The sequence below is a fragment of the Oncorhynchus mykiss genome, chromosome 18, assembly GCF_013265735.2.
Source record: "Oncorhynchus mykiss isolate Arlee chromosome 18, USDA_OmykA_1.1, whole genome shotgun sequence".
Lineage (NCBI taxonomy): Eukaryota > Metazoa > Chordata > Actinopteri > Salmoniformes > Salmonidae > Oncorhynchus > Oncorhynchus mykiss.
Window position 1 is genome coordinate 34,669,771 of NC_048582.1, and position 27,860 is coordinate 34,697,630.

Here is a 27,860-nt window from a genome sequence, read left to right on the forward strand (position 1 = left end):
AGACCTCCCTCCTTCTTCACAAAAAAAGAACCTTGAGGAGACTCATCTCCCTCTCGGATTCGCACCAGATTGTAAGCGCTCCTGAGATGTAGTTTGGTGAAGAAGTGTGCCACGTGCATTGACTCTATCGCTATGGCTATGAGCGGTAGCGGGTAACTATACCGCCCCGTGATCTGATTTAGACCCCGGTAGTCAATACACAAACGCAGACCTCCCTCCTTCTTCACAAAAAAGAAACTTGAGGAGACGGGTGAAGTGGAGGACCGAATGTACCCCTGATGCAGGGATTCGGAGACATGTTTCCATAGCCTCCGTCTCCGCCTGTGAGAGGGGATACACGTGACTCCTGGGAAGTGCAGCATCTACCAGGAGATCTATCGCACAAACACCCCGTCGATGAGGTGGTAATTGAGTCGCCTTCTTCTTAGAGAAGGCGAGAGCCAAATCGGCATATTCAGGGGGAATGCGCATGGGGGGACCTGGTCTGGACTCTCCACCGTAGTAGCACCAACGGAAACCCCTAAACACCTACCTGAGCACTCTCGCGACCACCCCGTGAGAGTCCTCTGTGGCTAAGAAACAGTGGGGTTATGACAAGCTAACAAGGGTAGGCCCAGCACCACGGGAAACGCAGGAGAGTCCATAAGGAAAAGACCAATTTTCTCTGTGTGACCCCCCTGATTCACCATGCCCAAAGGAGCGGTGACCTCCCTAAATAACCCTGACCCTAATGGTTGACTATCTAAGGCGTGAATGGGGAAGGGCACATCCACGGGAACAATGGGGTCCCTAAACTATGAGCTAACGCTCTATCAATGAAATTCCCAGCCGCGCCTGAATCTAAGAGCGCCTTATGCATGGAATGCGGGGAAAACTCAGGAAAAGTGACAGACACAAACATATGTGCAACAGAGGACTCTGGGTGAGAATGGTGCCAGCTCACCTGGGGTGACGCCAGAGCGCCCTGCCTGCTGCCTCGATTCCCAGAGGAACCAACCCGGCACTGACCAGCAGTGTGACCTCTGCAGCCACATGAGCGGAAACCCCCTCCGGTCTCCATGCGCACCGCCCCTCCCAGCTCCATGGGTATCGGAGAGCCGGATGGACAGGTCCACCAGCTGATCGAAAGTGAGGTTGGTGTCTCTGCTGGCCAGCTCCCGACGGACGTCCTCGCGCGGACTGCAGCAGTAGTGGTCGATCAGGGCACTGTTGTTCCATCCCGCGCCGGCAGCCAGGGTTCTAAACTCCAGGGCAAACTCCTGGGCGCTCCTCGTCTCCTGCCTCAGATGTTAGAGGCGCTCACCCGCCGCTCTGCCCTCGGGCGGGTTGTCGAAGACTGCCCGAAAACGGCAGGTGAACTCCTCAAAATGGTCCAACGCCACATCTCCCTCTCTCCACAAGGCGTTGGCCCACTCCAGGGCTTTCCTGGTGAGGCACAAGACGAGTGCGGACACCCTCTCACGGTCCAATGGAGCTGGGTGGACCGTGGCCAGATAGAGGTTTAATTGAAGGAGTTGGCAGCACTCCCGTCGTACTCCTGTGGCAAGGAGAGACGGATCCCACTGGGTTCAGGGGGGAAAGGGGCAGAGACTCCCTGTCTCTGCCAGCGGTCCATTGTCTGGACAACGCGGTCCATAGTGGCACCAAGATGGTAAAGTATTACTGCATGCTCCTGGACGCGCTCATTCACCTCTATGGCCGGGGTACTTTCTCCTGCTGACTCTATAGAAGGGTCGGAGATTCTGTAATGGGTGTGTGTATAGGTGGCAGGGAAATCAGGCGCAGGAGAACGAACTTGGTATAAACGGAGTCGTTTAATAAAAGTTAACAAAACTCCAAAACCAAAATATAAAAATAATCAAAGTGGGTACAAAACCAGGCGCGCACCAACACATAACTTGCACAAACATACAATCAAACAATCTCCGACAAGGACATGAGGGGAAACAGAGGGTTAAATACACAACATGTAATTGATGGGATTGGAATCAGGTGTTAAGGAAGAGAAGACAAAACCAATGGAAAATGAAAAATGGATCCGTGATGGCTAGAAGTTTGGTGACGTCGACTCCCGAACACCGCCTGAAGAAGGAGAGGGACCGACTTAGACGGAAGTCGTGACATCTTGTACAAACTGTATAAAAAAGAAGAGGCGACTCCGGGATGCTGGCCTTCTAGGCAGAGCTGCAAGGAAAAAGCCATATCTCAGACTGGCCAATAAAAATAAAAGATTAAGATGGGCAAAAGAACACAGACACTGGAAAGAGGAACTCTGCCTAGAAGGCAAGCATCCCGGAGTCGCCTCTTCACTGTTGACATTGAGACTGGTGTTTTGCAGGTACTATTTAACCTCTAGCGTCGAGCAATCCCGTATCCGGGAGCATAATCATAGCCTCAAGCTCATTACCATAACGCAACGTTTCCTATTCATGAAAATCGCAAATGAAATGAAATAAATATATTGAAACACAAGTTTAGCCTTTTGTTCACAACACTGTCATCTCAGATTTTCAAAATATGCTTTAACCAAAGCTACACAAGCATTTGTGTAAGAGTATTGATAGCCTAGCATAGCATTAAGCCTAGCATTCAGCAGGCAACGTTTTCACAAAAACAAGAAAAGCATTCAAATAAAATAATTTACCTTTGAAGAACTTTGGATATTTTCAATGACGAGACTCTTAGTTAGATAGCAAATGTTCATTTGTTCCGAAAATATTATTTGTGTAAGAGAAATAGCTCCGTTTTGTTCATCACGTTTGGCTAAGAAAGAAAAACGAAAATGCAGTCAACACAATGCCAAACCTTTTTCCAAATCAGCTCCATAATATCGACAGAAACATGGCAAACGTTGTTTAGAATCAATCCTCAAGGTGTTTTTCACAATTCTATTCGATGAAAAATCATTCCTGGCAGTCGGTTTCTCATCAAAGGCAAACGGAAAAATACTGGAGCTGGAGATTACGCAATAATTGCGACGGAGGACACCAAGCGACCACCTGGTAGATTTAGTCTCTTATGGTCAATCTTCCAATGATATGCCTACAAACACGTCACAATGCTGCAGACACCTTGGGGAAAACGTAAGCTGACTCCTAGCTCCTCCACAGCCATATGAGGAGTCATTGAAATGAGGCGGTTTCAAAAAATGCGGCACTTCCTGATTGATTTTTTATCTGGGTTTCGCCTGTAACATCAGTTCTGTGGTACTCACAGACAATATCTTCGCAGTTTTGGAAATGTCAGAGTGTTTTCTTTCCAAAGCATTCAATTATATGCATAGTCAAGCATCTTTTCGTGACAAAATATCTTGTTTAAAACGGGAACGTTTTTCATCCAAAAATTAAAAGAGCGCCCCCTATATCGAAGAAGTTAATGAAGCTGCCAGTTAAGGGCTTGTGAGGTGTCTGTTTCTCAAACTAGACACTCTAATGTACTTGTCCTCCTGCTCAGTTGTGCACCGGGGCCTCCCACTCTTCTTTCTATTCTGGTTGGGGCCAGTTTGCGTTTTTCTGTGAAGGGAGTAGTTCACAGCATTGTACGTTTCTTGGTAATTTCTCGCATGGAATAGCCTTCATTTCTCAGAACAAGAATAGACTGACGAGTTTCAGGAGAAAGTGATTTGTTTCTGGCCATTTTGAGCCTGTAATCGAACCCACAAATGCTGATGCCCCATATAATCAACTAGTCTAAAGAAGGCCAGTTGTATTGCTTCTTTAATCAGATCAACAGTTTTCAGCTGTGCTAACATAATTGCAAAATGATTTTCTAATTATGAATTAACCTTTTAATATGATACACTTGGATTAGCTAACACAACGTGCCATTGGAACACAGGAGTGATACAGTGCCTTGCGAAAGTATTCGGCCCCCTTGAACTTTGCGACCTTTTGCCACATTTCAGGCTTCAAACATAAAGATAGAAAACTGTATTTTTTTGTGACGAATCAACAACAAGTGGGACACAATCATGAAGTGGAACGACATTTATTGGATATTTCAAACTTTTTTAACAAATTAAAAACTGAAAAATTGGGCGTGCAAAATTATTCAGCCCCCTTAAGTTAATACTTTGTAGCGCCACCTTTTGCTGCGATTACAGCTGTAAGTCGCTTGGGGTATGTCTCTATCAGTTTTGCACATCGAGAGACTGAAATTTTTTCCCATTCCTCCTAGCAAAACAGCTCGAGCTCAGTGAGGTTGGATGGAGAGCATTTGTGAACAGCAGTTTTCAGTTCTTTCCACAGATTCTCGATTGGATTCAGGTCTGGACTTTGACTTGGCCATTCTAACACCTGGATATGTTTATTTTTGAACCATTCCATTGTAGATTTTGCTTTATGTTTTGGATCATTGTCTTGTTGGAAGACAAATCTCCGTCCCAGTCTCAGGTCTTTTGCAGACTCCATCAGGTTTTCTTCCAGAATGGTCCTGTATTTGGCTCCATCCATCTTCCCATCAATTTTAACCATCTTCCCTGTCCCTGCTGAAGAAAAGCAGGCCCAAACCATGATGCTGCCACCACCATGTTTGACAGTGGGGATGGTGTGTTCAGCTGTGTTGCTTTTACGCCAAACATAACGTTTTGCATTGTTGCCAAAAAGTTCAATTTTGGTTTCTTCTGACCAGAGCACCTTCTTCCACATGTTTGGTGTGTCTCCCAGGTGGCTTGTGGCAAACTTTAAACGACACTTTTTATGGATATCTTTAAGAAATGGCTTTCTTCTTGCCACTCTTCCATAAAGGCCAGATTTGTGCAATATACGACTGATTGTTGTCCTATGGACAGAGTCTCCCACCTCAGCTGTAGATCTCTGCAGTTCATCCAGAGTGATCATGGGCCTCTTGGCTGCATCTCTGATCAGTCTTCTCCTTGTATGAGCTGAAAGTTTAGAGGGACGGCCAGGTCTTGGTAGATTTGCAGTGGTCTGATACTCCTTCCATTTCAATATTATCGCTTGCACAGTGCTCCTTGGGATGTTTAAAGCTTGGGAAATCTTTTTGTATCCAAATCTGGCTTTAAACTTCTTCACAACAATATCTCGGACCTGCCTGGTGTGTTCCTTGTTCTTCATGATGCTCTCTGCGCTTTTAATGGACCTCTGAGACTTTCACAGTGCAGGTGCATTTATACGGAGACTTGATTACACACAGGTGGATTGTATTTATCATCATTAGTCATTTAGGTCAACATTGGATCATTCAGACATCCTCACTGAACTTCTGGAGAGAGTTTGCTGCACTGAAAGTAAAGGGGCTGAATAATTTTGCACGGCCAATTTTTCAGTTTTTGATTTGTTAAAAAAGTTTGAAACATCCAATAAATGTCGTTCCACTTCATGATTGTGTCCCACTTGTTGTTGATTCTTCACAAAAAAATACAGTTTTCTATCTTTATGTTTGAAGCCTGAAATGTGGCAAAAGGTCGCAAAGTTCAAGGGGGCCGAATACTTTCGCAAGGCACTGTAGTTGCTGATAATGGGCCTCTGTACGCCTATGTAGATATTTCCAGCTACAATAGTCATTTACAACATTAACAATGTCTACACTGTATTTTTGATCAATTTTATGTTATTTTAGTGGACAGAAAACGTGCTTTTCTTTAAAAAAAACAAGGACATTTCTAAGTGACCCCAAACGTTTGAATGTTAGTGTATATTGATTGACTAATTAAAACATTAATTTATCTTATGCTACACAAAGATGAATAACATGATTTTTTCTAAACAAATCCATTCTGTTACTGAAATGGTTGTTCCAGTTTAGATGGTTTTGGTGACGTGTCAAACTCATTCCACGGAGGGCCGAGTGTCTGCTGGTTTTTACTCCAACCTTGTACTTGATTGACGAATTAAGATCACTAATTAGTAAGGAACTCACCTGGTTGTCCAGCTCTTAATTGAAAGGAAAAACCCAAAACCCGCAGACATTGGGCCCTCCGTGGAATGAGATTGACACCCCTGATTTAGGTAGTCTCATTCATTAGTCTTTAAAAAAAATCCCTGGCAGTCTTTCTGAATGCAGATTGTAGGACCAGCTTGACCAGCATCTGACCAGCATTGACCAGCATAGACCAGCATGGACCCCCTTGAAATGTATGCTAGTCTAAGCTGTTTTTTTTCAGCAGGGTGTATGAGCATGTGTCAGACACAGAGAGAGAGAGCGAGAGAGAGAGAGAGAGAGAGTGTGTGTGTGTGTGTGTGTGTGTGTGTGTGTGTGTGTGTGTGTGTGTGTGTGTGTGTGTGTGTGTGTGTGTGCGTGTGTGCGTGCGTGCGTGCGTGCGTGCGTGCGTGTGTATGACCGTGTGTGTGCTCACACGCTTGCATGTGTGTGTGTATGCATCTGTGTGTATGTATCAGTGGAGGCTCCTCAGAGGAGGAAGGGGAGGACCATCATCCTCAGTGAATTTCATAATGAAGGTCTACAGTAGCCTCAACAGCACTCTGTAGGGTAGCACCATGTTGTAACCGGAGGACAGCTAGCTTCCGGCCTCCTCTTGGTAAATTGACTTAATACAAAACGTAGGAGGCTCTTGGTTCTCACTCCCTTCTATAGACTTACACAGTAATTATGACAACTTCTGGAAGACATCCTCTAACCTATCAGAGCTCTTGCAGCATGACATGTTGTCTACCCAATCAAATGATCAGAGAATGAATCTAGTACTGAAAGCATGAGCTATAGCTAGCTAGCACTGCAGTGCATAAAATGTGGTGAGTAGTTGACTCAAAGAGAGAGAAAGACAATAGTTGAACAGTTTGCAACAAATTAATTTCTTAAAAAATGAAGGAGAAGCAAGAGAAAGAGAGAGAGAAAGATGGTCAATTTTTCACTTTCAGTTCACTTACTTAGCTAGCAAATGCAGCTGGCTAGTTTAGTTACTCAAACACCCGGCTCAAACAAAGGGATGCTATGTTAGCTAGCTGGCTATGACTATCCAACACAACACTGGAACTCTTCCAAGTCCAAGGTAAGCTTTTGATTTTATTAATGTATTGCCACCATGGTTTGCCGGTGTAACTGCTTACCGACGCTACACTGCAACGTTACTGCATGATCATAGCGGGTTAACTAACGTATTAGTCCTATTAGCTATTTTGACTAGGACGTTACTTTAGCTAATATGGGAACAACGATGTAGGATGTGTGTAGCGGTTATGACATGGTTTATCTTGGAAAGGTTTTTTTGCAGGTAACATAGCTGCTGTGTTGTTCATTGAAGTCCACAAACGAAGGGAAAGGTGAGAGGAGAGTGCATAGAGGTGAGAAGGAATACAGTGTGGCTGCTATGAAAGTGAACTTGTTTTATGTGTGATCGGGGGTGTATTAATTCCGCCAATTATGTTAAAAAACGTTTCTTAAATGTAAGCAAAAACAACGGGGATGTTTGCAACTGTTGGACTAATGATTATGTATTTTGTGTATATACTGTATGAGTGTGTGAGAGAGCGAGAAGAGAGAGAGAGAGGGAGAGAGAGAGAGAGTAAAAGGAAGTAAAAAGCACATGACATCCGGTTTGGAGTTTGCCAAAAGGCACCTAAAGACTCTCAGACCATAAGAAAGAAGATTCTCTGGTCTGATGAAACCAAGATTGAACTATTTGGCCTGAATGCCAAGCATCGGGTCTGTAGGAAACCTGGCACCATCCCTACGGTGAAGCATGGTGGTGGCAGCATCATGCTATGGGGATGTTTTTCACTATCAGGGACAGTCAGCATCGAGAGAAAAATGAACGGAGCAAAGTACAGAGAGATCCTTGATGAAAACCTGCTCCAGAGCGCTCAGGACCTCAGACTGAGGCGAAGGTTCCCCTTCCAAAAGGACAACGACCCTAAGCACACAGCCAAGAAAACGCAGAAGTGGCTTTGGGACAAGTCTTTAAATGTCCTTGAGTGGCCCAGCTATAGCCCGGACTTGAACACGATCGAACATCTCTGGAGTGACCTGAAAATAGCTGTGCAGCAACGCTCCCCATCCATCCTGACAGAGCTTGTGAGGATCTGCAGAGAAGAATGGGAGAAACTCCCCAAATACAGGTGTGCCAAGCTTGTAGCTTCATACCCAACTTCTGCACTTCTGAGTTTCTCCCATTCTTCACAGACGTGATGCTTGGCATTCAGGCCAAATAGTTAAATCTTGGTTTCATCAGACCAGAGAATCTTCTTTCTTATGGTCTCTCCAGAGATGTTCGATTGGATTCAAGTCCGGGCTATGGCTAGGCCACTCAAGGACATTCAAAGACTTGACCCGAAGCCACTTCTGCGTTGTCTCGGCTGTGTGCATAGAGTCGTTGTCCTGTTGAAAGGTGAACCTTCACCCCAGTCTGAGGTCCTGAGCACTCTGTAGCAGGTTTTCATCAAAGATCTCTCTGTACTTGACTCTAACCTAAGTGTATTTAAACTTCCGACTTCAACTATATACACACTCTAATCGCCTAGTCTCAGTCCCAGTCTCCCAGAAGAAAAGAGTGCTCTGGGTGACTCCCCCGGCCCCTGGCCTACCTGTGGCAGCATCCAACCCCCCCCCCCGTACCAGACCAAGACAGCTAGCACACTCTGTTAAACATACACTCCAACAAGGAAACGCTGAACTCCTCAGAACCTTTTGAAATATTTTTGCTCAACACCGTTTCCCCAGGAGTATCCTTAATACAGAAATAAAAATAATCAGAAGTGTGTCTACTGTACTGTCTTTTCCAGACACAGGTCATATGCTGGGTGTTTTAGAGAGAGTAACAGAGACTCAGCAGAGTGTCTTCCAACTAACACAAACATTGCTGCGAAATACCTATAAAAAATGCAGAATGTCTTGTTTATTGAACTTACAGACTTGCAGGAGTCCTTGTCAACCTTGGCCTCTGTCTCCCATAGGTGATGGCCATCTATAGAAGGGAGAGTAGAACAGAGAGGGTAAGCATGTGGAAAAATTATATGTGACAAATTTGCCAGTATTCAGATTTGCAAAAATGAGTAACTAGCTAGACTAACTCATGTAAATGTTGACATCATAAGCCATGATGTTGTGAATGATTTTATTATTAGCTCTGTCTGACATCAGTGGTCTATTAAAAAGCTTCAACAGAACCAAGGCTATCACCAACATAAGTTGAGTCTGCCGATGAACTCATATCCCCAGTCTCAGTCTTGGCTAAACCACTTGGGCCAAGGGGGCCGTTCTGATGCACCTCTGAGACACGAGTCATAGGCCATACCAAAGGGATCTCTGACGTCTTTGGTCGACGAGAGAAACGCTGAATTCATTCCTTTGTGGAATCCCATACTGCATGACCAATTGTGACTTGTGGGCTTGTTAATGAGGTTATAAAATGGGGATTCCGATAACCAATGGGCTGTGAATGACTGGAAAGTGAAGCCTTGGCATTAAGTTTCTCTCCCCAACCCACCGTTTTAAATAGCTCATATTCAAATATCGGTGCTTTTGTCATGCTCATTAAAGTATTATTAAATGTTTTACTTGTTTTATATTCTGTTAATGAAACTTCTTTTAACACTCAACTTGTCGAAAACAAATAGGCTTTCCCATCAGGCAATAAAATAGTGCATCACAGCTGTTGGAAACATGGGTCCTAAAAAAGCTCCTATTTTGCTATTCTTCTATGAGACGTCAACATAAAGTCATTTTCACACAGTTTATAAGAAACAGTGTAACCACTGCACTATTTTCTCTTACACCAATGACTCGTTAACAAAGCCTGAAATAGAAATGAAATCACATAAAAATGTCCTTAAACTTTCTCAGAAGTGCCTTTGTAACAATTCTGGTCATGTAATATATTATAAAAATAAAGAAAACTGTATGGAATATGGGGAAAAATGCACCAAATTATTTTTTTCATCTTCAACATAGAAATGCTACCAAAAACAATTTACTGAAACTTGTTGCAAATGACGGAGCGGAGTCACCCATGATTCCCCAAATTATATTTTGAAAGAGTAAGCAAAGTACTTTCAACATATGCTTTCGTTTCAGTCTCCTCAATCTCCTCTAACCAATGCTAATTGTATGGATTTTCTCCTATTAATAATGTCAAATTAACAGCCATACAGAAAGACTCATGTGAAGGACAAATTACAGAGGAGGAACTTCTTGATGCAATTAAAGCCTTTAAGGCTGGGGAAACTCCAGGGCTGGATGGCATACCAGTTGAGGTATACCAAACTTGTTTTGATTATCAGACACTCAATAAGAAGGTCTGATTTCATTATTACTGAAACAGGATACAAGTGGGAAATATAAAGATCTAGTCCATTAAAAAAATTGGAGGTCCCTTACACTTCAGTGATGTGATACAAAAATACTTGCAAAATATATAGCGCATAGAATTAAAAAGGTATTGTCGGACATTATTCATTCTAATCAGCCAGGTTTTTTACATGGAGAATACATTGGAGATAATATAAGGCAAGTACTGGAAACAATGGAATACTATGAAAAATCTGGGAAACAAGGCCTGCTATTCATAGCTGACTTTGAAAAGGCTTTTGATAAAATACGACTGGAGTTTATATATAAATGCCTGGAACATTTCAATTTTGGAGAATCTCATAAAAATGGGTTAAAATCATGTTGAGTAACCCTAGGTGTAAAATAGTAAAGAATGGCTAATTCTCAGAAAGTTTTAAACTGTCAAGAGGTGTAAAACAAGGTTGTCCACTATTTATTATGGCCATCAAAATGTTAGATATTAAAATCAGATCGAACAATAATATCAAGGGATTAGAAATCTAGGCCTTTCAAACAAAGGTTTCATTGTACGCTGATGATTAATGTTTCTTTTAAATCCACAAATTGGATCTCTCCACAGCCTCCAGGAGTATCTAGATCCTTTTTCTAACCTCTCTGGATTACAAGCAAATTATGATAAATGTACTATATAATGTATTGGATCACCCACCCGTAGCAATCGCTCCAGCAGGTATATTTCACTGGTCACCCCCAAAGCCAACTCCTCCTTTGGCCACCTTTTATTCCAGTTCTCTTCTGCCAATGACTGGAACGAATTGCAAAAATCACTGAAGCTGGAGACTCATATCTCCCTCACTAACTTTAAGAATCAGCTGTCAGAGCAGCTTACAGATCATTGCATCTGTACATAGCCCATTCTGTAAATAGCCCACCCAATCTACCTCATCCCCATATTGTTATTTATTTATTTTGCTCTTTTGCACCCCAGTATCTCTACTTGCACATTTATCTTCTGCATTTATCTAATACTCCTGTGTTTAATTGATAAATTGTAATTATTTTGCCACTATGGCCTATTTATTGCCTTACCTCCCTAATCCTACTTCATTTGCACACACTGTATATAGACCTTTTCTATTGTGTTATTGACTGTATGTTTGTTTATTCCATGTGTAACTCTGTGTTGTTTGTGTCGCACTGCTTTGCTTTATCTTGGCCAGGTCGCAGTTGGTTAAATAAAGGTGAAATAAAAAAATCACAAAAAATAAAACTTTTACATTACCGTGTAGTGTACCAATAAAATGGTCTGATGGTGATGTGGATATACTCGGTATAAATATCCAGAAAGAATTAAATGATCTCACTCCAGTACATTTTTATAGAAAGTAGATAAGATCTTGATAGCATGGAAATTGAAAACACCTGCCTATTTGTGGAAAAACCTACCTGATTAACTCTTTAGTCATATCCCAGTTTACCTATCTGCTGGTCTATGGTCTTGCCTATACCTAGAAACCCGTTTTTTTAATGATATGAGAAAAAAAGATTACATTTTATTTGGAACAGCTAGCCAAACAAAATTAAACGGACCTATTTATATAATGAATATGAATTTGGAGGGCAGAAATGATTAAATATTACATCATTAGACCTCTTACTAAAGGCTTCAGTCATACAAAAGTTATACTTACATCCGAACTGGTTCTCTAGCAAATTAGTAAAAATGTCTCACCCAATGTTCAAGTTTTCCCTTTATTCAGATTACAACCTCTCACGTTCAGTTATTTGAAAAGGAAATTATCTAACAAATAGCGCTATTTTAAAACAAGTCATAGAAAGTTGTTTGCAATTTCAATTTAATCCACCAGAAAAGACAACAAATATTGTGGTTAAACCCAAATATATGAATTGATTAAAAAAACAATCTTTTACATTTTTTTAAAGGTATAATCTTCACAAATTATATCATAAACAGGACTGGTGGACATTTGGAAATGTCTGCTCTACCCAAAATTACAACCATCTACAGTGTAATAACTAGCAAGTTAGTGCTAGTTTTACCACCAGAGGGAATATTTGAAAAGCATCTGATAGCCTTCCATATTGTTATTACCAGAGACGGGGTGGGCAAGCGGGAGACAGGGGTTCAATTCCCCGATGGGGAGGAATGAGTAGGCTGTCCTCGTAATAAATAATTTGTTCTTAACTGATTCCATATGTGTTATTTCATAGTTGTGATGTCTTCAATAGTTGTGATTCTACAATGTAGAGTAAAATAAAGAAAAATCCTGGAATGAGCAGGTGTGTCCAAACTTTTGACTGATAATTGCTTAATTAATTTGAATAATATTATGATGTTTCTATTCCAAGAAAAACGGAAAACCCTCTTGGTTTCTGTTAGGATGGAACAGAAAATATGGCGCTGTACAACGTGACGGTCGGCAGTACAACGTGACGGTAGGCAATTTAGCTAAAGAATCCCTGTGTCGTGCGGACTGGAGTCAGGGATTCAATTCCCCGACGGGGAGAAAGGAGTAGGCTGTCCTTGTAAATAAGAATTGGTTCTTAAATGGATTGCCTAGTTAAATAAAGGTTACACTAAGAGCATAACATTTCTACACCCTAATTGTATAATTGTAGTTTAACCAATACCCAAACGGAGATTCAGTGAAAATAAAAATCTCATTGATTTATCAAGATCAGTCCCCATGCTTGTCTCAGAAACCAAAAGCCCCTTTATGGGTCTCCCGGTGGCGGCCAGCACGGGTATCGAACCTGCATCTGTAGCATCTGTGGCATTTTGCACTGTGGGAGCCCCCATCCACTCCGGAGCCCCCATCCACAAAGTATCAAAATACAGAGAGGTGTTGGTAAAGGTATATTGTCCTGCTATTAGCCCATAATGGACTATTATAATACTGTACATGGTGTCCAGGTCAGGATAACCAAAAAAATTATTTATTAAAGACTATCAGAAAGAATGTTGGTACTTATTTATTTTGATCCAAAACCATGAATGAGCGAGTCACTCAGCTTTATGTAGGTGCCGAGGCTATATGACTGCGCCATCAACTTGATAATATATAACAATATTTTGGAGGTTATTTCATTTAAAAAAGTGAGCGATTGTAATCTGAATGAAGGCCAAAATAATATTTGTATTGGGCCAAAACATTTATTTCTGTTTTTAGGGCCAATTATGCGCCACCCTATGGGACTCCCAATCACGGTCGGATGTGATACATAATAGTAATACTTTTTGTTGTATTATTTGTTTAGTCTTTTCTGGTGGATTAAACTGAAACTGCAACCAATCACGGCCGGTTGTGACACAGCCAACCTGAACTAAGAAATACATTTGAAGATAGAATTCTCCCCCTTCCCTGCTTCTAGGCAAGTCTATTGTCCAACTACCTGCTAATAACCATAATGGCGCTGTGTGTTTGAAAGAGTATTTTCCAGTTAAGCAACAATTTGTTTACCTTCTTTAGACAACTTTTTTCAATAATTCTGTAATTCAGTGATATTCATTCCCATAGTAATTCGCTAACTAAATAAACATTGGCATTTTGAAAGAGTATTTTTATCATTATTTTATTAACGAAAGCATGAAAGATGCCATTATTAGTTCCATTGATTTAGTTTGAATGTGCAGACTGGCACTAAGAACAGCGGGAACGTTTCCCTAGCCATTATTAGTGCAATGTCCCTTAAAGCTTAAAGTGTTGCTCTGTTCTAGACAGTGGGGCAGGGTGGGGGTTCGCCCCCCTCCCCCTTCCTCCTCCTCCCTTCCCCATGGGCTAGGTCCATCTTCTGTGCACGGCTCTGCGGCCCATCCCGTGCCCTCGTGCCTTGAATCTCACACGCTTTCAGTGGATACAACTGGAGAACTGCAAGGCAATCCAATTGTGCGCCACTCGGGAGCCATGACCAATATGAACAATATACTGTATATATTTATATATAATAAAAATATGGTGTTTATAATGTGTATATTTATGTTGTATCATACAGTGCATATTTGAAAAAGAGACATACTGTAGGTCGCAATATGCGTTTCCTGTTCAAATAAAGGTTACAAAAAATGTCAGAGGGGAAAAACAGTGTTCGTTGTTTGCAGTAACACTTTGTAGTTGTAATGTTGTAAACGCACGTGGCAGTTTTCCCATTAAGGATTACAACTCCACAGATAGAAACACTCTTGATTATGTCTATATTATGACAGATGTTATTTTGAAGGCTGTCTGGTCTTATAAAGTGAGACAGAGGTAAACACAGACACAGGCATTGGAGCAGACAGCCCATTGCAGATAGGGCATCCTTGGTTTGGGTCTGCTTAGGCTGTGATGTGGCAGAGACAGAAGCTGGCACTGACTGATAGCTCCCAATGCCTCCCATTATGTCTGGAGACTACAGGCAGGAGGGGCCCTCTCCACGTCCACCTCCACTCTCTCCCTCTCTCTCCCACTCTGGGAACCACTCCAAAAGGGAAACCTTAGATGGCTACGCAAAAAGTAAACATGTTTTTCAGATCTCCCCTCTCATTTCCTATCTCCCTTTTTTTTTCAATTTTGTGATATCCAATTAGTAATTAGTCTTGTACCATTGCTGTAACTCCCTTACGGACTCGGGGAAAGGTGAATGTCAAAAGGGTCATGCGTCCTCCAAAACACAACCCTGCCAAGCCACATTGCTTCTGAAACACTGCGTGCTTAGCCCGGAAGCCATCCGTACCAATGTGTCGGAGGAAACACCATCCAACTGGTGACTGATGTCAGCTTACAGGCGACTGGGGGTCAGCTTGCAGGCGCCCGGCCCGCCACAGGCTAGAGCGCGGTGGGACAAGGAAATCTCAGCCAGCCAAACCCTCCCCTAACCCGGACGACACTGAGCCAATTGTGCACCACCTCATGGGTCTCCCGGACCGCTGCACCACTCGGGAGGCCCTCGTCTTCCCTTTTCTTATCTCTCTCTCTCTCTCTATTGTATAATACTTTTTTTAATGCAACATTTAATTGAGCAATTTGTTGTTGCCCCTCTGTCTGAAAAAGTGTCTATAGGCATCACATGCGTGGGATACCTTTAACCTTTACTTTGATGGCAAGAGGTGTACTGGGGAACTGATAACCACCGAATGTTCCATTGGGCCTGAGCAACATCTGCACAATGCCTCTCACCATCAAAACCCTTGGTAACAGTACCAACCAGACCACTCCCTCACTTCAACAAACCCTGGTCTACAGGAGTAATGACCTTTCATAAGGCAGACATAACACAAGTTAGCCAATAGACACAACACTGGTGGTGTACTACACTGTTATGGCAGCCAGCGTGGATTTGAATGAAGTAGTATACAATACAGCTACTTGTCATGCAGAGTTTATAAAGGGAATCAAACAGCTCCTTGTGCTCTTTAATTGGAGTGGGGTGGAGTAAACTCTAGTGCCCGAAGCCAAACAGCAGGGTGGCGTATACCCAAAGCTCTCATAACTTACAGTAAATATAAACACATGCGCTACCCAGGCCCATGTGGCATGGTGAAAGAGAACCCTTGTCCTGGTTCTGATGACTGTAACTTCTTCCTTCCAGTGCTACCCCCAGAACACGTGGATTGTGGGTATTGCATGCAAGCATGCTGTCGCAGGGAAGGGCGTTAATTGAGGCAAGCCAGCTCTTCAAACTGCTTCAATCAATTGCAGCTGGAGGGGATACTGTATTTGCTATAGTGAAGTTCACTACTCAATACAACACACTGTCTGTCTTCTACATTACAATATATCACTTTACACTCTATGCCACCATTAATTCCTAAAAAAATATGTCTCTTGTTTTCCTCAAATATGAACTGTACGCTGTAATTTATAAAAACATAAACTCCCTGTTTATGTGCATATAATTGATTTGTTTATGAAAACAGCAATTGTTCTCTGAAATGTCGAGGCTGGCCAAACCGCTGAACAGTTTCAAAGTGGAAGTCATTGTTCTGAGAATGCAATTAATTAAATCCATAAGCACTGACCAGATAAGTAACACAGAGCACCCCTCCCACTGAGTGTAGGCTAATCATTACTCTGAGGAAGATGGATGGTTATGCCACGGTAACTCCCGCTCCCCCTCTCCGGTGCTCGACCTTGCCAGTTGTCTCATCATTACGCACATCTGCCACCATCATTACGTGCACCTGCACCTCATGACACTCACCTGGACTCCATCATCTTCCTGATTACCTAGCCTATATCTGTCATTCTCCTTGGTTCTTTCCTTGTTTCTGTTTCATGTCTGTACGTTGTTCGTGTTTCTTGTTTTGCACTATGCTCTATTTATTATTACATTTTCACTCCCTGTACTTGCTTCCCGACTCCCGATTATTAGCGTACACGTTACAGAATAACGCCTCACCAAGGGGAAGGAAACAGGATACATTTTTTTACTGGTGATGCTGGTCCATGTGCCGCTGAAGAAGCAACCAGGGATGCCTCAGCTGGCGCGACAGGTTCTCAAGCCTCAGCCGGCTCGTCAGGCTCCCACATGCCTCAGCCGGCTCTACAGGTTCCCGTGCCTCAGCAGAAGCGACCGGCCTCGGGTCGGCGTCGTCCGGCGGCTAGAGCCACGTGTCAGGGAGAGGGTACTGTCATGTTTACTCCCACTCCCCCTCTCCAGAGCTCGACGTCACCAGTTGTCTCATCATTACGCACACCTGCCACCATCATTACGGACACCTGTACCTCATGACACTCACCTGGACTCCATCCCCTTCCTGATTACCTCCCCTATATCTATCACTCCTCTTAGTTATTTCCTCAGGTGTTATTGACTCTGTTTCATGTCTGTGTGTTGCTTGTTTTGTACTATGTTCTATTTATTATTAAATTTGCACCCTCCTTGCTTTCCGACTCCTGATTATTAGCGTACACGTTACAGGTTAGCTATATTTTTCTCAGGTAATTCCAGACACCATCTGGCAAGGTTCTTGCAGTTTGATAATCCTCACAGAATTCAATTTGGAGGTCCTTGATCATACTGTAGACATAGACGGCACCTCTGGCCAAGAACAACCATGCCTGTATGGGTCTGTTGCTGTTCCAGGGCAGGTTTGTACAGTACCTGGTTAGACTGACTGTCCTCATTGACTCTGACTGACAGGGAGACGGTGAACTTTGGGTCCTGTGTCACAAAGTAGTCAGTCGATTCAGGCAGGGGAAACTGGTGAAACTGAAGTCCAGTGGGTCTCTGTCTGACACAGTGAGTATTTCTCCATGGTTGCTCCAGCCTGCCTGCAGTAGACCAGGCAGCCATCCAGTCAGCCAGGCCCAGATGTGAAAGCACTCTTTTTATGAGCGACTTTCTCACCATGTCTGACTTTTCTGCTAGGAGGATTCCCTCACAGCTTCTTAGCTCTCAGCCATAACTCATGGTTGCTAGGAAATACCGTGCAGACATAGACACACGCCATGCAAATACTCTTACTGTGGTGTGAACACAAGCACGCAACTTGACACACAACTCCACATGCTTTAAAAAAAGTTTTTATGATTTTGAAAAGGGTAATATTATTCTGCATTATTTATGGTCCTCAATAAAATGTCAGAAGTGCAAATGATTCCGGTGACTATCCTTAATCTATGAATCTTGGCCTGGAGATGCAAATCCAAACAAAATCCATCTCTATTTTTAGACATTTACATAATGTTGTGTTTTGAGTCAACAAACTTCAGCCGCCAAAATCAATTTGAAAACAAATTCAGGGGCAAAACCTTGAGAAAGTGACTAAACGATTAATAATTTCTCCAAGCGGTACTGAGGCTAATCAAAGAGCCCATCTCTGGGCAGGCTGAGGCTGGAGAGAAGCAATGTCAGATTGAAGCAGTTTCAGATTACAGCCTGACTTCTGGGAGCTCTGAGGGCTGTAAGTCTAATTTCCTATAAGGCTCTCCATGCTCTACGCCAGTGTTATTCAAACTTTTCAGTGGGTACCCCCATTTCTTGGGACCCCACCCCAAATCTAATGATACAATGTGAAAATCGGTAAATGGACCTTTTTCATCAACAAATAACCTTCAACTAATCTCTTATTAAAATGAAAAGATCAATGCAAATAGTCTGGGTAGCCATTTGATTAGCTGTTCAGGAGTCTTATGTCTTGGGGTAGAAACTGTTAAGCCTTTTGGACCTAGACCTGACGCTCCGGTACCACTTGCCGTGCGGTAGTTTGGCAATTTTAAGGGCCTTCCTCTGACATCGCCTGATATAGAGGTACTGGATGGCAGGAAGCTTGGCCCCTTCCAGTGATGTACTGGGCCGTACGCTCTACCCTCTGACACAGTGAGTGCAGTGTAGTGCCTTGCGGTCGGAGGACAAGCTATACCAGGCAGTGATACAACCAGTCAGGATGCTCTCGATGGTGCAGCTGTATAACTTTTTGAGGATCTGAGGACCCATGCCAAATCTTTTCAATCCCATCAGGGGGAATAGACTTTGTCGTGCCCTCTTCATAATGGTCTTGGTGTGTTTAGACCATAATAGTTTGTTGGTGATGTGGACACCAAGGAACTTGAAGCTCTCAACCTGCTCCACTACAGCCCTGTTGATGACAATGGGGGTGTGCTCAGTCCTCCTTTTCATGTAGTCCACAATCATCTCCTTTGTCTTGATCACGTTGAGGGAGAGGTTGTTATCCTGGCACCACATGGCCAGGTCCCTGACCTCTTCCCTATAGGCTGTCTCATCGTTGTCGTTGTTGTGTCGTTGGAAAACTTAATGATGGTGTTGGAGTCGTGCCTGGCCATGCAGTCATGAGTGAACAGGGAGTACAGGAGGAGACTGAGCATGCACCCCTGAGGGGCCTCCGTGTTGGCAGATCAGCGTGGCAGATGTGTTGTTACCTACCCTTACCACATGAGTGCAGCCCAGGATCCAGTTGCAGAGGGAGGTGTTTAGTACCAGGGTCCTTAACTTAGTGATGAGCTTTGAGGGCACTATGGTGTTGACCGCTGAGCTGTAGTTAATGAATAGCATTCTCACATAGGTGTTCCTTTTGTCCAGGTGGGAAAGGGCAGTGTGGAGTGCAATAGAGATTCCATCATCTGTAGGGACAGTATGCAAACTGGAGTGGGTCTAGGGTTTCTGGGATAATCGTGTTGATGTGAGCCATGACCAGCATTTCAAATCACTTCATGACTACAAATTTGAGTGCTACAGGTTCGTAGTAAATTAGGCAGGTTAGCTTAGTTAGTCAGGTTAGCTTAACTTCTTCGATATAGGGGGCGCTCTTTTAATTTTGGGATGAAAAACGTTCCCGTTTTAAACAAGATATTTTGTCACGAAAAGATGCTCGACTATGCATATAATTGACAGCTTTGGAAAGAAAACACTCTGAAGTTTCCAAAACTGCAAAAATATTGTCTGTGAGTGCCACAGAACTGATGTTACAGAAAACACCCAGATAAAAATACAATCAGGAAGTGCCGCATTTTTTGAAACCGCCTCATGGCAATGACTCCTTATATGGCTGTGGAGGAGCTAGGAGTCAGCTTACCTTTTCCACGTTTTCCCCAAGGTGTCTGCAGCAGTGTGACGTATTTGTAGGCATATCATTGGAAGATTGACCATAAGAGACTACAATTACCAGGTGGTCACTTGGTGTCCTCCGTCGGAATTATTGCGTAATCTCCAGCTGCAGTATTTTTCCGATTGGCTCTGATGAGAAACCGACTGCCAGGAATGATTTTTCATCTAATAGAATTGTGAAAAACACCTTGAGGATTGATTCTAAACAACGTTTGCCATGTTTCTGTCTATATTATGGAGCTAATTTGGAAAAAAGTTTGGCATTGTAAGTGACTGCATTTTCGTTTTTTTTTTCTTAGCCAAATGTGATGAACAAAACGGAGCTATTTCTCTTACACAAATAATATTTTGGGAAAAAATTAACATTTGCTATCTAACTGAGAGTCTCGTCATTGAAAACATCTGAAGTTCTTCAAAGGTAAATGATTTTATTTGAATGCTTTTCTTGTTTTTGTGAAAATGTTGCCTGCTGAATGCTAGGCTTAATGCTATGCTAGGCTATCAATACTCTTACACAAATGCTTGTGTAGCTTTGGTTAAAGCATATTTTGAAAATCTGAGATTACAGTGTTGTTAACAAAAGGCTAAGCTTGTGTTTCAATATATTTATTTAATTTCATTTGCGATTTTCATGAATAGGAAACGTTGCGTTATGGTAATGAGCTTGAGGCTATGATTACGCTCCCGGATACGGGATTGCTCGACGCTAGAGGTTAAGGCAGGTTAGCTTAGTGTTCTATGGTGCTCTGCTTGAAACTTGTTTGTATTACAGACTAAGTCGGGACAAGTTGAAAATGTCAGTGAAGACACTTGCCAGTTGGTCAGCGCATGCTCGGAGTACATGTCCTGGTAATCCGTCTGGCCCTGCAGCCTTTTGAATGTTGACCTATTTAAAGGTCTTAAACACATCGACTATGGAGTGCTTGATCACACAGTCGTCCAGAACAGCTGATACTCTCATATGCATGCTTCAGTGTTGCTTGCCTCGAAGCGAGCATAGAAGTAATTTTGTCACGCCTACTCCCGCTCCTCCTCTCTGGCGCTCGAGGGCACCAGGCTGCCCATCATTACGCACACCTGTTACCATCAGTATGCGCATTAGCGCTCATTGGACTCACCTGGATTCCATTACCTTGTTGATTGCCCCTCCTATATCTGTCTGTTCCTCGGTTAGATCCTTGTGTCAGCATTATTGTCGTTTTGTTTTCCCCTGTCCAGACACTGTCCGTATTCTGTTCGTTTCATTAAGTGTTCACTCCCTGTACTTGCTTCTTGTCTCCAGTGTCTGTCCTTACAAATTGAGCTTGTCTAGTAGGCTCGTGTCACTGGGCAGCTCGCGGCTGTGCTTCCCTTTATAGTCTGTAATAGTTTGCAAGCCCTGCCACATCCGACGAAAGTCAGAGCCTGTGTAGTACGATTCAATCTTAGTCCTGTATTGACGCTTTGCCTGTTTGATGGTTCGTCGGAGGGCATAGCGGGATTTCTTATAAGCTTCTGGATTAGAGTCCCACTCCTTGAAAGCGGGTAGCTCTACCTTTTAGCTCGGTGCGGATGTTACCTGTGTTCCATAGCTTCTGGTTGGGGTATGTACGTACGTACAGTCACTGTAAGGACAACGTTGCACTTATTGATAAAGCCAGTGACTGATGTGGTGTACTCCTCAATTCGATCGGAAGAATCCCGGAACATATTCCAGTCTGTGATAGCAAAGCAGTCCTATAGCTTAGCATCTGTGTCATCTGACCACCTCTTTATTGATCGAGTCACTGGTGCTTCCTGCTTTAATTTTTGCTTGTAAGCAGGAATCAGGAGGAAAGAATTACGGTCAGATTTGCCAAATGGAGTGCTACTGAGAGCTTTGTATGTATCTCTGTGTGTGGAGTAAAGGTGGTCTAGAGTTTTTTCCCTCTGGTTGCACATTTAACATGCTGGTAGAAATTAGGTAAAACTGATTTAAGTTCCCTGCATTAAAGTCCCCGGCCACTAGGAGTGTCGCTTCTGGATGAGCGTTTCCCAGCTCATTGTGTGCGATCTTAGTGCCAGCATCGGTTTGTGGTGGTAAATAGACAGCTACGAAGAATAAGATGAAAACTCTCTTGGTACATAGTGTGGTCTACAGCTTATCATGAGATTTATTTTTTATTTAACCTTTATTTATAACTATGCAAGTCAGTTAAGAACAAATTCTTATTTACAAAAACGGCCTAACCCGGCCAAACCCTAACCCGGACGACGCTGGGACAATTGTGCACCGCCCTATGGACTCCCAGTCACGGCTGGTTGTGATACAGCCTGGAATCAAACCAGGGTCTGTGGTGACGCCTCTAGCACTGAGATGCAGTGCCTTAGACCGCTGCACCATTCGGGAGCCCAGATGCTCTACCTCAGGTGAGCAAAACCTTGAGACTTCCTTACTATTAGAATTCGTGCACCAGCTGTAGTTTACAAATATACACAGACACCTCTCGTCTTACTGGAGGCGGCTGTTCTATCTTGCCAATGCAGCGTAAAACCCGCCAGCTGTATGTTATTCATGTTGTCGTTCAGCCACAACTCTGTGAAACATAAGATATTACTGTTTTGAATGTCCAGTTGGTAGGATATTCGTGATCGTAGTTTGTCTATTTTGTTATCCAATGATTGTACGTTGGCTAATAGGACTGATGGCAGAGGCAGATTACCCACTCGCCGTCAGATCCTTACAAGGCACCCCAACCTACGTCCACGATATCTCTATCTATTTCTCATGCAAATCACAGTGATTTGGGCCTTGTCGGGTGTCTGAAGTAAATCTTGTCTAGGACGAGGTGAGTAATCACTGTCCTGATATCCAGAAGTTATTTTCGGTCACAAGTGACAGTGGCAGAAACATTGTGTACAAAATAAGTTAAAAACACACACAATAGCACAATTGGTTAGGAGACTGTAAAACGGCAACCATCTCCTCCAGCGCCATTATAATATTTTTGTTGTCACGGAAAATGTATGGAGTAAAAAGTACAATATTTTCTTTAGGAATGTAGTTAAGCTAAAGTAAAATTCTAAAAATAGAAATAGTAAAGTACAGATACCCCAAAAACGTCTTAAGTAATACTTTCCACCACTGGAGACAAGGCAACAGCTGAACTGAAGATTCACAGGGTATTCCACAGCACACAGTGGTAATGAATTGGGATATTGAGGCTGAAAGGGAGACTCAATGGAGGGAGGGAGGCAGAGGAGAGTGAGAAGGGGTGGAAGGCTGGCTTAAGGGTGTTTCCATGGTAGGATTGCCCAGGAATCCTAATTCTAGTGCCAGATGCAGGGAAACCCTCATCAAATACAAGGGAGCATCAACGCCAACCCAGAGGCTGCACTAGGGCCTAAAGACAGTCTGCTAAACCTCAACAGATCTGAAGGAGCCACTGATCTTCTTCAAACTGACAAAAAACTATAAACCAAAAAGGGAGTTATGTATAATTCTAGGCAAGGTAAATATTTTGAATTTCACATACATAAATCAATAGCAATCCCCTAGTTCCTAGCTAGAAGAGATTAGGATAAATCAAGAGATGTAGAAAGAGATATAGCAAAGCTCTCACACAATCACTTCTTGTTTTGAAAAACAATCTCACACTGCTGTATTGTATAACAGTGGGGCTTGAGACCCCACCCAACCAACCTAGAATTCCTCTCCTCACAGGTGGAACAATGGCAACGGATTCCCCTCTGTTCTGAGTGACTCACAGAGCGATACAATTAGATGTGTTCACATTGCACAGCCTTGGCCCAAACCATACCTCAAGTTACTTTTCTAAAGCAAATCAAGGACATTGCTGTAAGTAAACCCTAAGCGTCAACATCTCGGAGCAGTCCCTCCCTCCCTCCTTCCTAACTCCCTCCTTCCTAACTGAGAGGGCTTAGAGAGAGGATAGGAAACAAATACAGAACTGTGAGGGACAGCACAGCAGCACACAGCCTATAGTGCATTTGTGATCCATTCCTGTGCTAAACAGGCAATGGAAACTTCTGCAAATGTAAATCTGCTGTGTTAAAAATACAGCGCATTAATGTGCACCACATGTGGCACTCTGGCAGGATGGGGGATATTTTGACGGCGGGGAAAGAGGAGGGAGGAAGGAGGGAGGGAGTAGTCCTGAGGTTTCTCCAACCCAGAGAGAGAGGGAGGGAGTTGGAGCACGCACCCACACACACTTGAGTAGACACACACACAAGCGTGCAAGCACACACACACACGCACACACGCGCACACCCACACACACACACTTGTGTAGACACATGCACACATACACTTGCACACTAACCCACATACAGCTACATCTGCACTGCGTTAGCTCCTGCTCCATCTCCAGCTCCTACCTTGGGCTTTCTCCACGAACACCACCTTGGAGTCGTGCTGGAAGTTGTGTCCGCTGAGGAGCATCCTCTCTCCCCCAGCAGCAGGGCACATCTCCAAGGTCTGCTTATCCACCAAGGGCAGCTCCTGGGCTGATCTCTGGGCTGTAGGAGGGGGACAAACACTATCCTCACGAAAGAGTCAATACAAACCCATTCCCCATGCAGCCCCGAGCATCCAGACCAAGTCATTTTCACAAGCCTGACAACTCTTAAAAGAATCATCACAACTAGCAATGCCATGAGCCGTTAGCTCTAGAGACATAGGGTTCCTCTGACCTGAGGGTGAGGGCATGGATCCATTTAGCATTTGTTATTGTATCATTTTCTCAAATTATTGTTTTTACAAATAATTTCTTGGCATCATGATCATACTTGGCCATCACCTCCTGGTTAACTTCAACTGCCTTGAAGTGTGTTATATTCCTTAATAAAAGTCTAATGTTTGCAAATGAAAAATACATCTGGCAAAGAACCTTTCTGACAATTATTCTCGACAATAGAAAAAAAGAGTCAATCAATAACAGTTTTGTGGCAGTGTATCAGCGACCGAGAATGGTCTATTCTTAAGAGCTGAGATCATGGTTTAACCACATTTCTCATTTACCTCATAGCACTTGATCTCTGTGGTGTGATTCTCAGCCATAAACCCATGAGATTACCAGATCTGCTCAGATTTATATCTAGTTCTTTCAAGGTCAATGGTGCTTACACCAAAGTCAAAAGGATCTGCCATGTTAAACCATTTCCCCCCTGTATAAGACATTGCACAATTGAGAAAATTGTTCACATGAAAGACTCTTCGTAGCATGGATGTCAGCCCAAAAAGGCATCCATACATTTTAAAGCAGGCTGATAGTGAAGGTGTACTCACAGCACTCTATGGGGTTGGATGCAGCCTGCAAGGACAATGTCCTTCCTGTGGGCTGGTTGATGTGAACCCGGAACACCATCCTCACACGTGTGTTCTTACGCCCGATGTCCGTCTCGCCCTTCCTCAGCTCGATATCCGAGTTGCGGAGTTTCAGGATGCCAGCGCAGTCAATTCTAGATGAAACAGATAGAAAACAAACTGAGTTAGACCTTAGAGAGGCACATAGCTATCATCACGTTAGATAGATCCCCATCATTATTGAGATCCCAAATCATTATCCCTGTGACACTTACCACATACAGTAAATATCAACACTCAGCTAATTAAGGTATAGTTTAAGAGTTTCTCTCTCTAGCACCACAAAGGGATTTCACTGTAGAATCATGAAACAGTATTTCAGCAGAATGATGCTTTTTACACCGTCTCCGAGCCTTCATCAGACACTTTATAAATGTCTCATTTCTCACCCCCTCCCTCCTGTTAATGCTGTGCACTCACTTTTAAAATTTCAGACTTTTATGGAGTTAGCTTTTTACAAACAAATGTTAGTTTTCCCATGGCAGTACTCCTCGACGCTACATTCCTTATAATGTAGTTCATGTCAACTTTTACACTAACTGAACATTCCCGAGAAGTCTTTGTCAATCACTGGGGGCTGCTCCGCTGGTGAGGCAATCAGGTGTTGAGGCTAAGGACCCCAGCTGTTCAGCTCTCCCTCCGCCTACAGCCAGACAGCTTGGGGTGTGATGAGTGAACAAAGCACAGGCTGAGGCTACTGAGGCGTCTCTAGTAGCCTGAAAAGAAGGTTGCATCCCAAATGGCACCTATTCACTATATATTGCACTACTTTTGACTAGAGCCTATGGGGAATAGGGTGCCATTTCGGACACGGACAAAGTCTCAGTCAACTGTGCCAAGGGTTCAACTCAATGCCAATCTCAGGAGGAAAAACGCTTCTCCATTGAACCCTATGCAACCCGTGTTAAGAGTGTTTGGCTTTTGGAGTGTAGTCGGTCATTGGTAACAAAAGCATTGAATTTATCTCTAATCGAGTCAAATTAAGTTGTCAGTATTGGTGCCCAAATAATACTGAAAGACTTGTCACGTGTTCAAGTTGATTAAAACTTGACCATAATTGATGATATGCTATTACTGGTAACTTCCCAGATCACAATGAATTAATCCTTGTGATATATAATTTTACTTGTATAAAATAGACGAAGTCACATGGGAATATACTTCAAAATGTATAAACCCCTTGCTTACACAAACATCACATTTCGGGCTCCCGAGTGGCGCAGCGGTCTAAGGCACTGCATCTCATTGCTAGAGGCGTCACTACAGACCTGGTTCGATTCCAGGTTGTATCACAACCGGCGTGATTGGGAGTCCCATAGGGCGGCGCACAATTGGCCGAGCGCTGTTAGGGTTTGGCCGGGGTAGGCCGTAATTGTAATAAGAATTTGTCTGACTTGCCTAGTTAAATAAATCAAATAAAATCACTTTAAGGTGCGTTCTCCAGAAAGACTACTGAAACCAAACACTGAAGTGAAAATGGTTCTATAAGTTTAAGTGTTAAATCCATTAAAATGCAGTAGAACTGCTACTGCCTAGTTGGCAGCTTTGAGGTTCCCCCTGTAATATGAGCCCCAGGGATTATTATACCGTGTGGGGGGAAACCCATCCATCTGTACAGAGGGGTGATCCAGTCCACACAGACAGACACACCCAAGCCGGTGCTGATCAGCCGTCATGGACACAACTCTACAGATGTTCACTCATCATTTGAGTTGCTTGAGGAGGAGCATAAATGTCTGACTGGCTGATAGGCACAACAAAAAGACATGGCGAATAAATGCACACTCACACACTACTCACATGGCGCGCATTTTGTTCTCGGGCAGCAGTGGAATCTCCAGCACCTTGGTGTTGGACTGCAGGACCTCATGGCTGGGGGTGGAGACGGTCTTGCCGGTGATGCGGTGGACCTGGTAGAAGGCATGGGGCCGCAGGAGACGGTCGTCTGCCGTACCAATGAACAGCTGCAGGGTCAGGGGCTCACTCTCCATGTAGCCTTGGAGCTGGAGGGAGAAGACATAGAGATTCCATTCCATTAAATTGTATTAAATTAATAACTTATTGCCAATCAACAATGGTTAATAGGAATTTGTTTTACAATGTTAATAGATAAGAAACAACTTATGTCTGGTATCGAGTATCCCCCCACACACACAACTCTTGACAACTTGTTAAAAAAAAACAGGGATAACAACCCATACACAGTTTTCCTCCATTAATGTCAGTCCGTGTCAGTACTGATAGGCTGCGACACAGCATGATATTACAGTAGCTCCATCCCCAGCGTTCCGCTGGCTGCCCAAGAGCCAGTTAACCATCTGAGACAAACGTCCCTGTGATTTCACAGGGTAGTTTACCCTGCTGACAGAACGAAGCCCGGGTTACAGTGAACTAAAGGTTATGGGTGTCTCCCAAATGGCATCCTATTCCCTATATAGTGCACACCCTATGGGCTCTGGTCAAAAGTAGTGCAGTGGGCCCTGGTCAAAAATAGTGCACTGTAGAGGGAATAGGGAGCCATTTGGGACGTAATCCATGTCACTTACACATGCTCTCATTGACCAAGATCAGGGATAGATTTTTGTAGCGGTGGACAGAGTTTTTATCAGTGAGACAATCACATCATTATTTAATTGGACAGGATTCAGAACGTCTGCAGTACAAAACGGTCCTTAAAGAATCCCAGACCTCCATAGGTGTTGCTTGACAGCCACCCAGAAAGCTGAGCAAAGGCATGGAG

General features: G+C 43.4%; 1 protein-coding gene across 1 annotated transcript in view; it reads right to left on the reverse strand.

Annotated features, from left to right (window-relative positions):
- nfatc1 (nuclear factor of activated T cells 1) overlaps nt 1–27,860 on the reverse strand; it is a 59,706-nt gene that overhangs the window by 24,655 nt on the left and 7,191 nt on the right. The window contains exons 4-7 of the mRNA XM_021571742.2: nt 26,921–27,123; nt 25,043–25,215; nt 24,133–24,273; nt 8,826–8,881 (exon numbers count right to left, since the gene is read on the reverse strand). Coding sequence (XP_021427417.2) covers nt 8,826–8,881; nt 24,133–24,273; nt 25,043–25,215; nt 26,921–27,123 — 573 coding nt within the window. The remainder of the gene's footprint in view (nt 1–8,825; nt 8,882–24,132; nt 24,274–25,042; nt 25,216–26,920; nt 27,124–27,860) is intronic.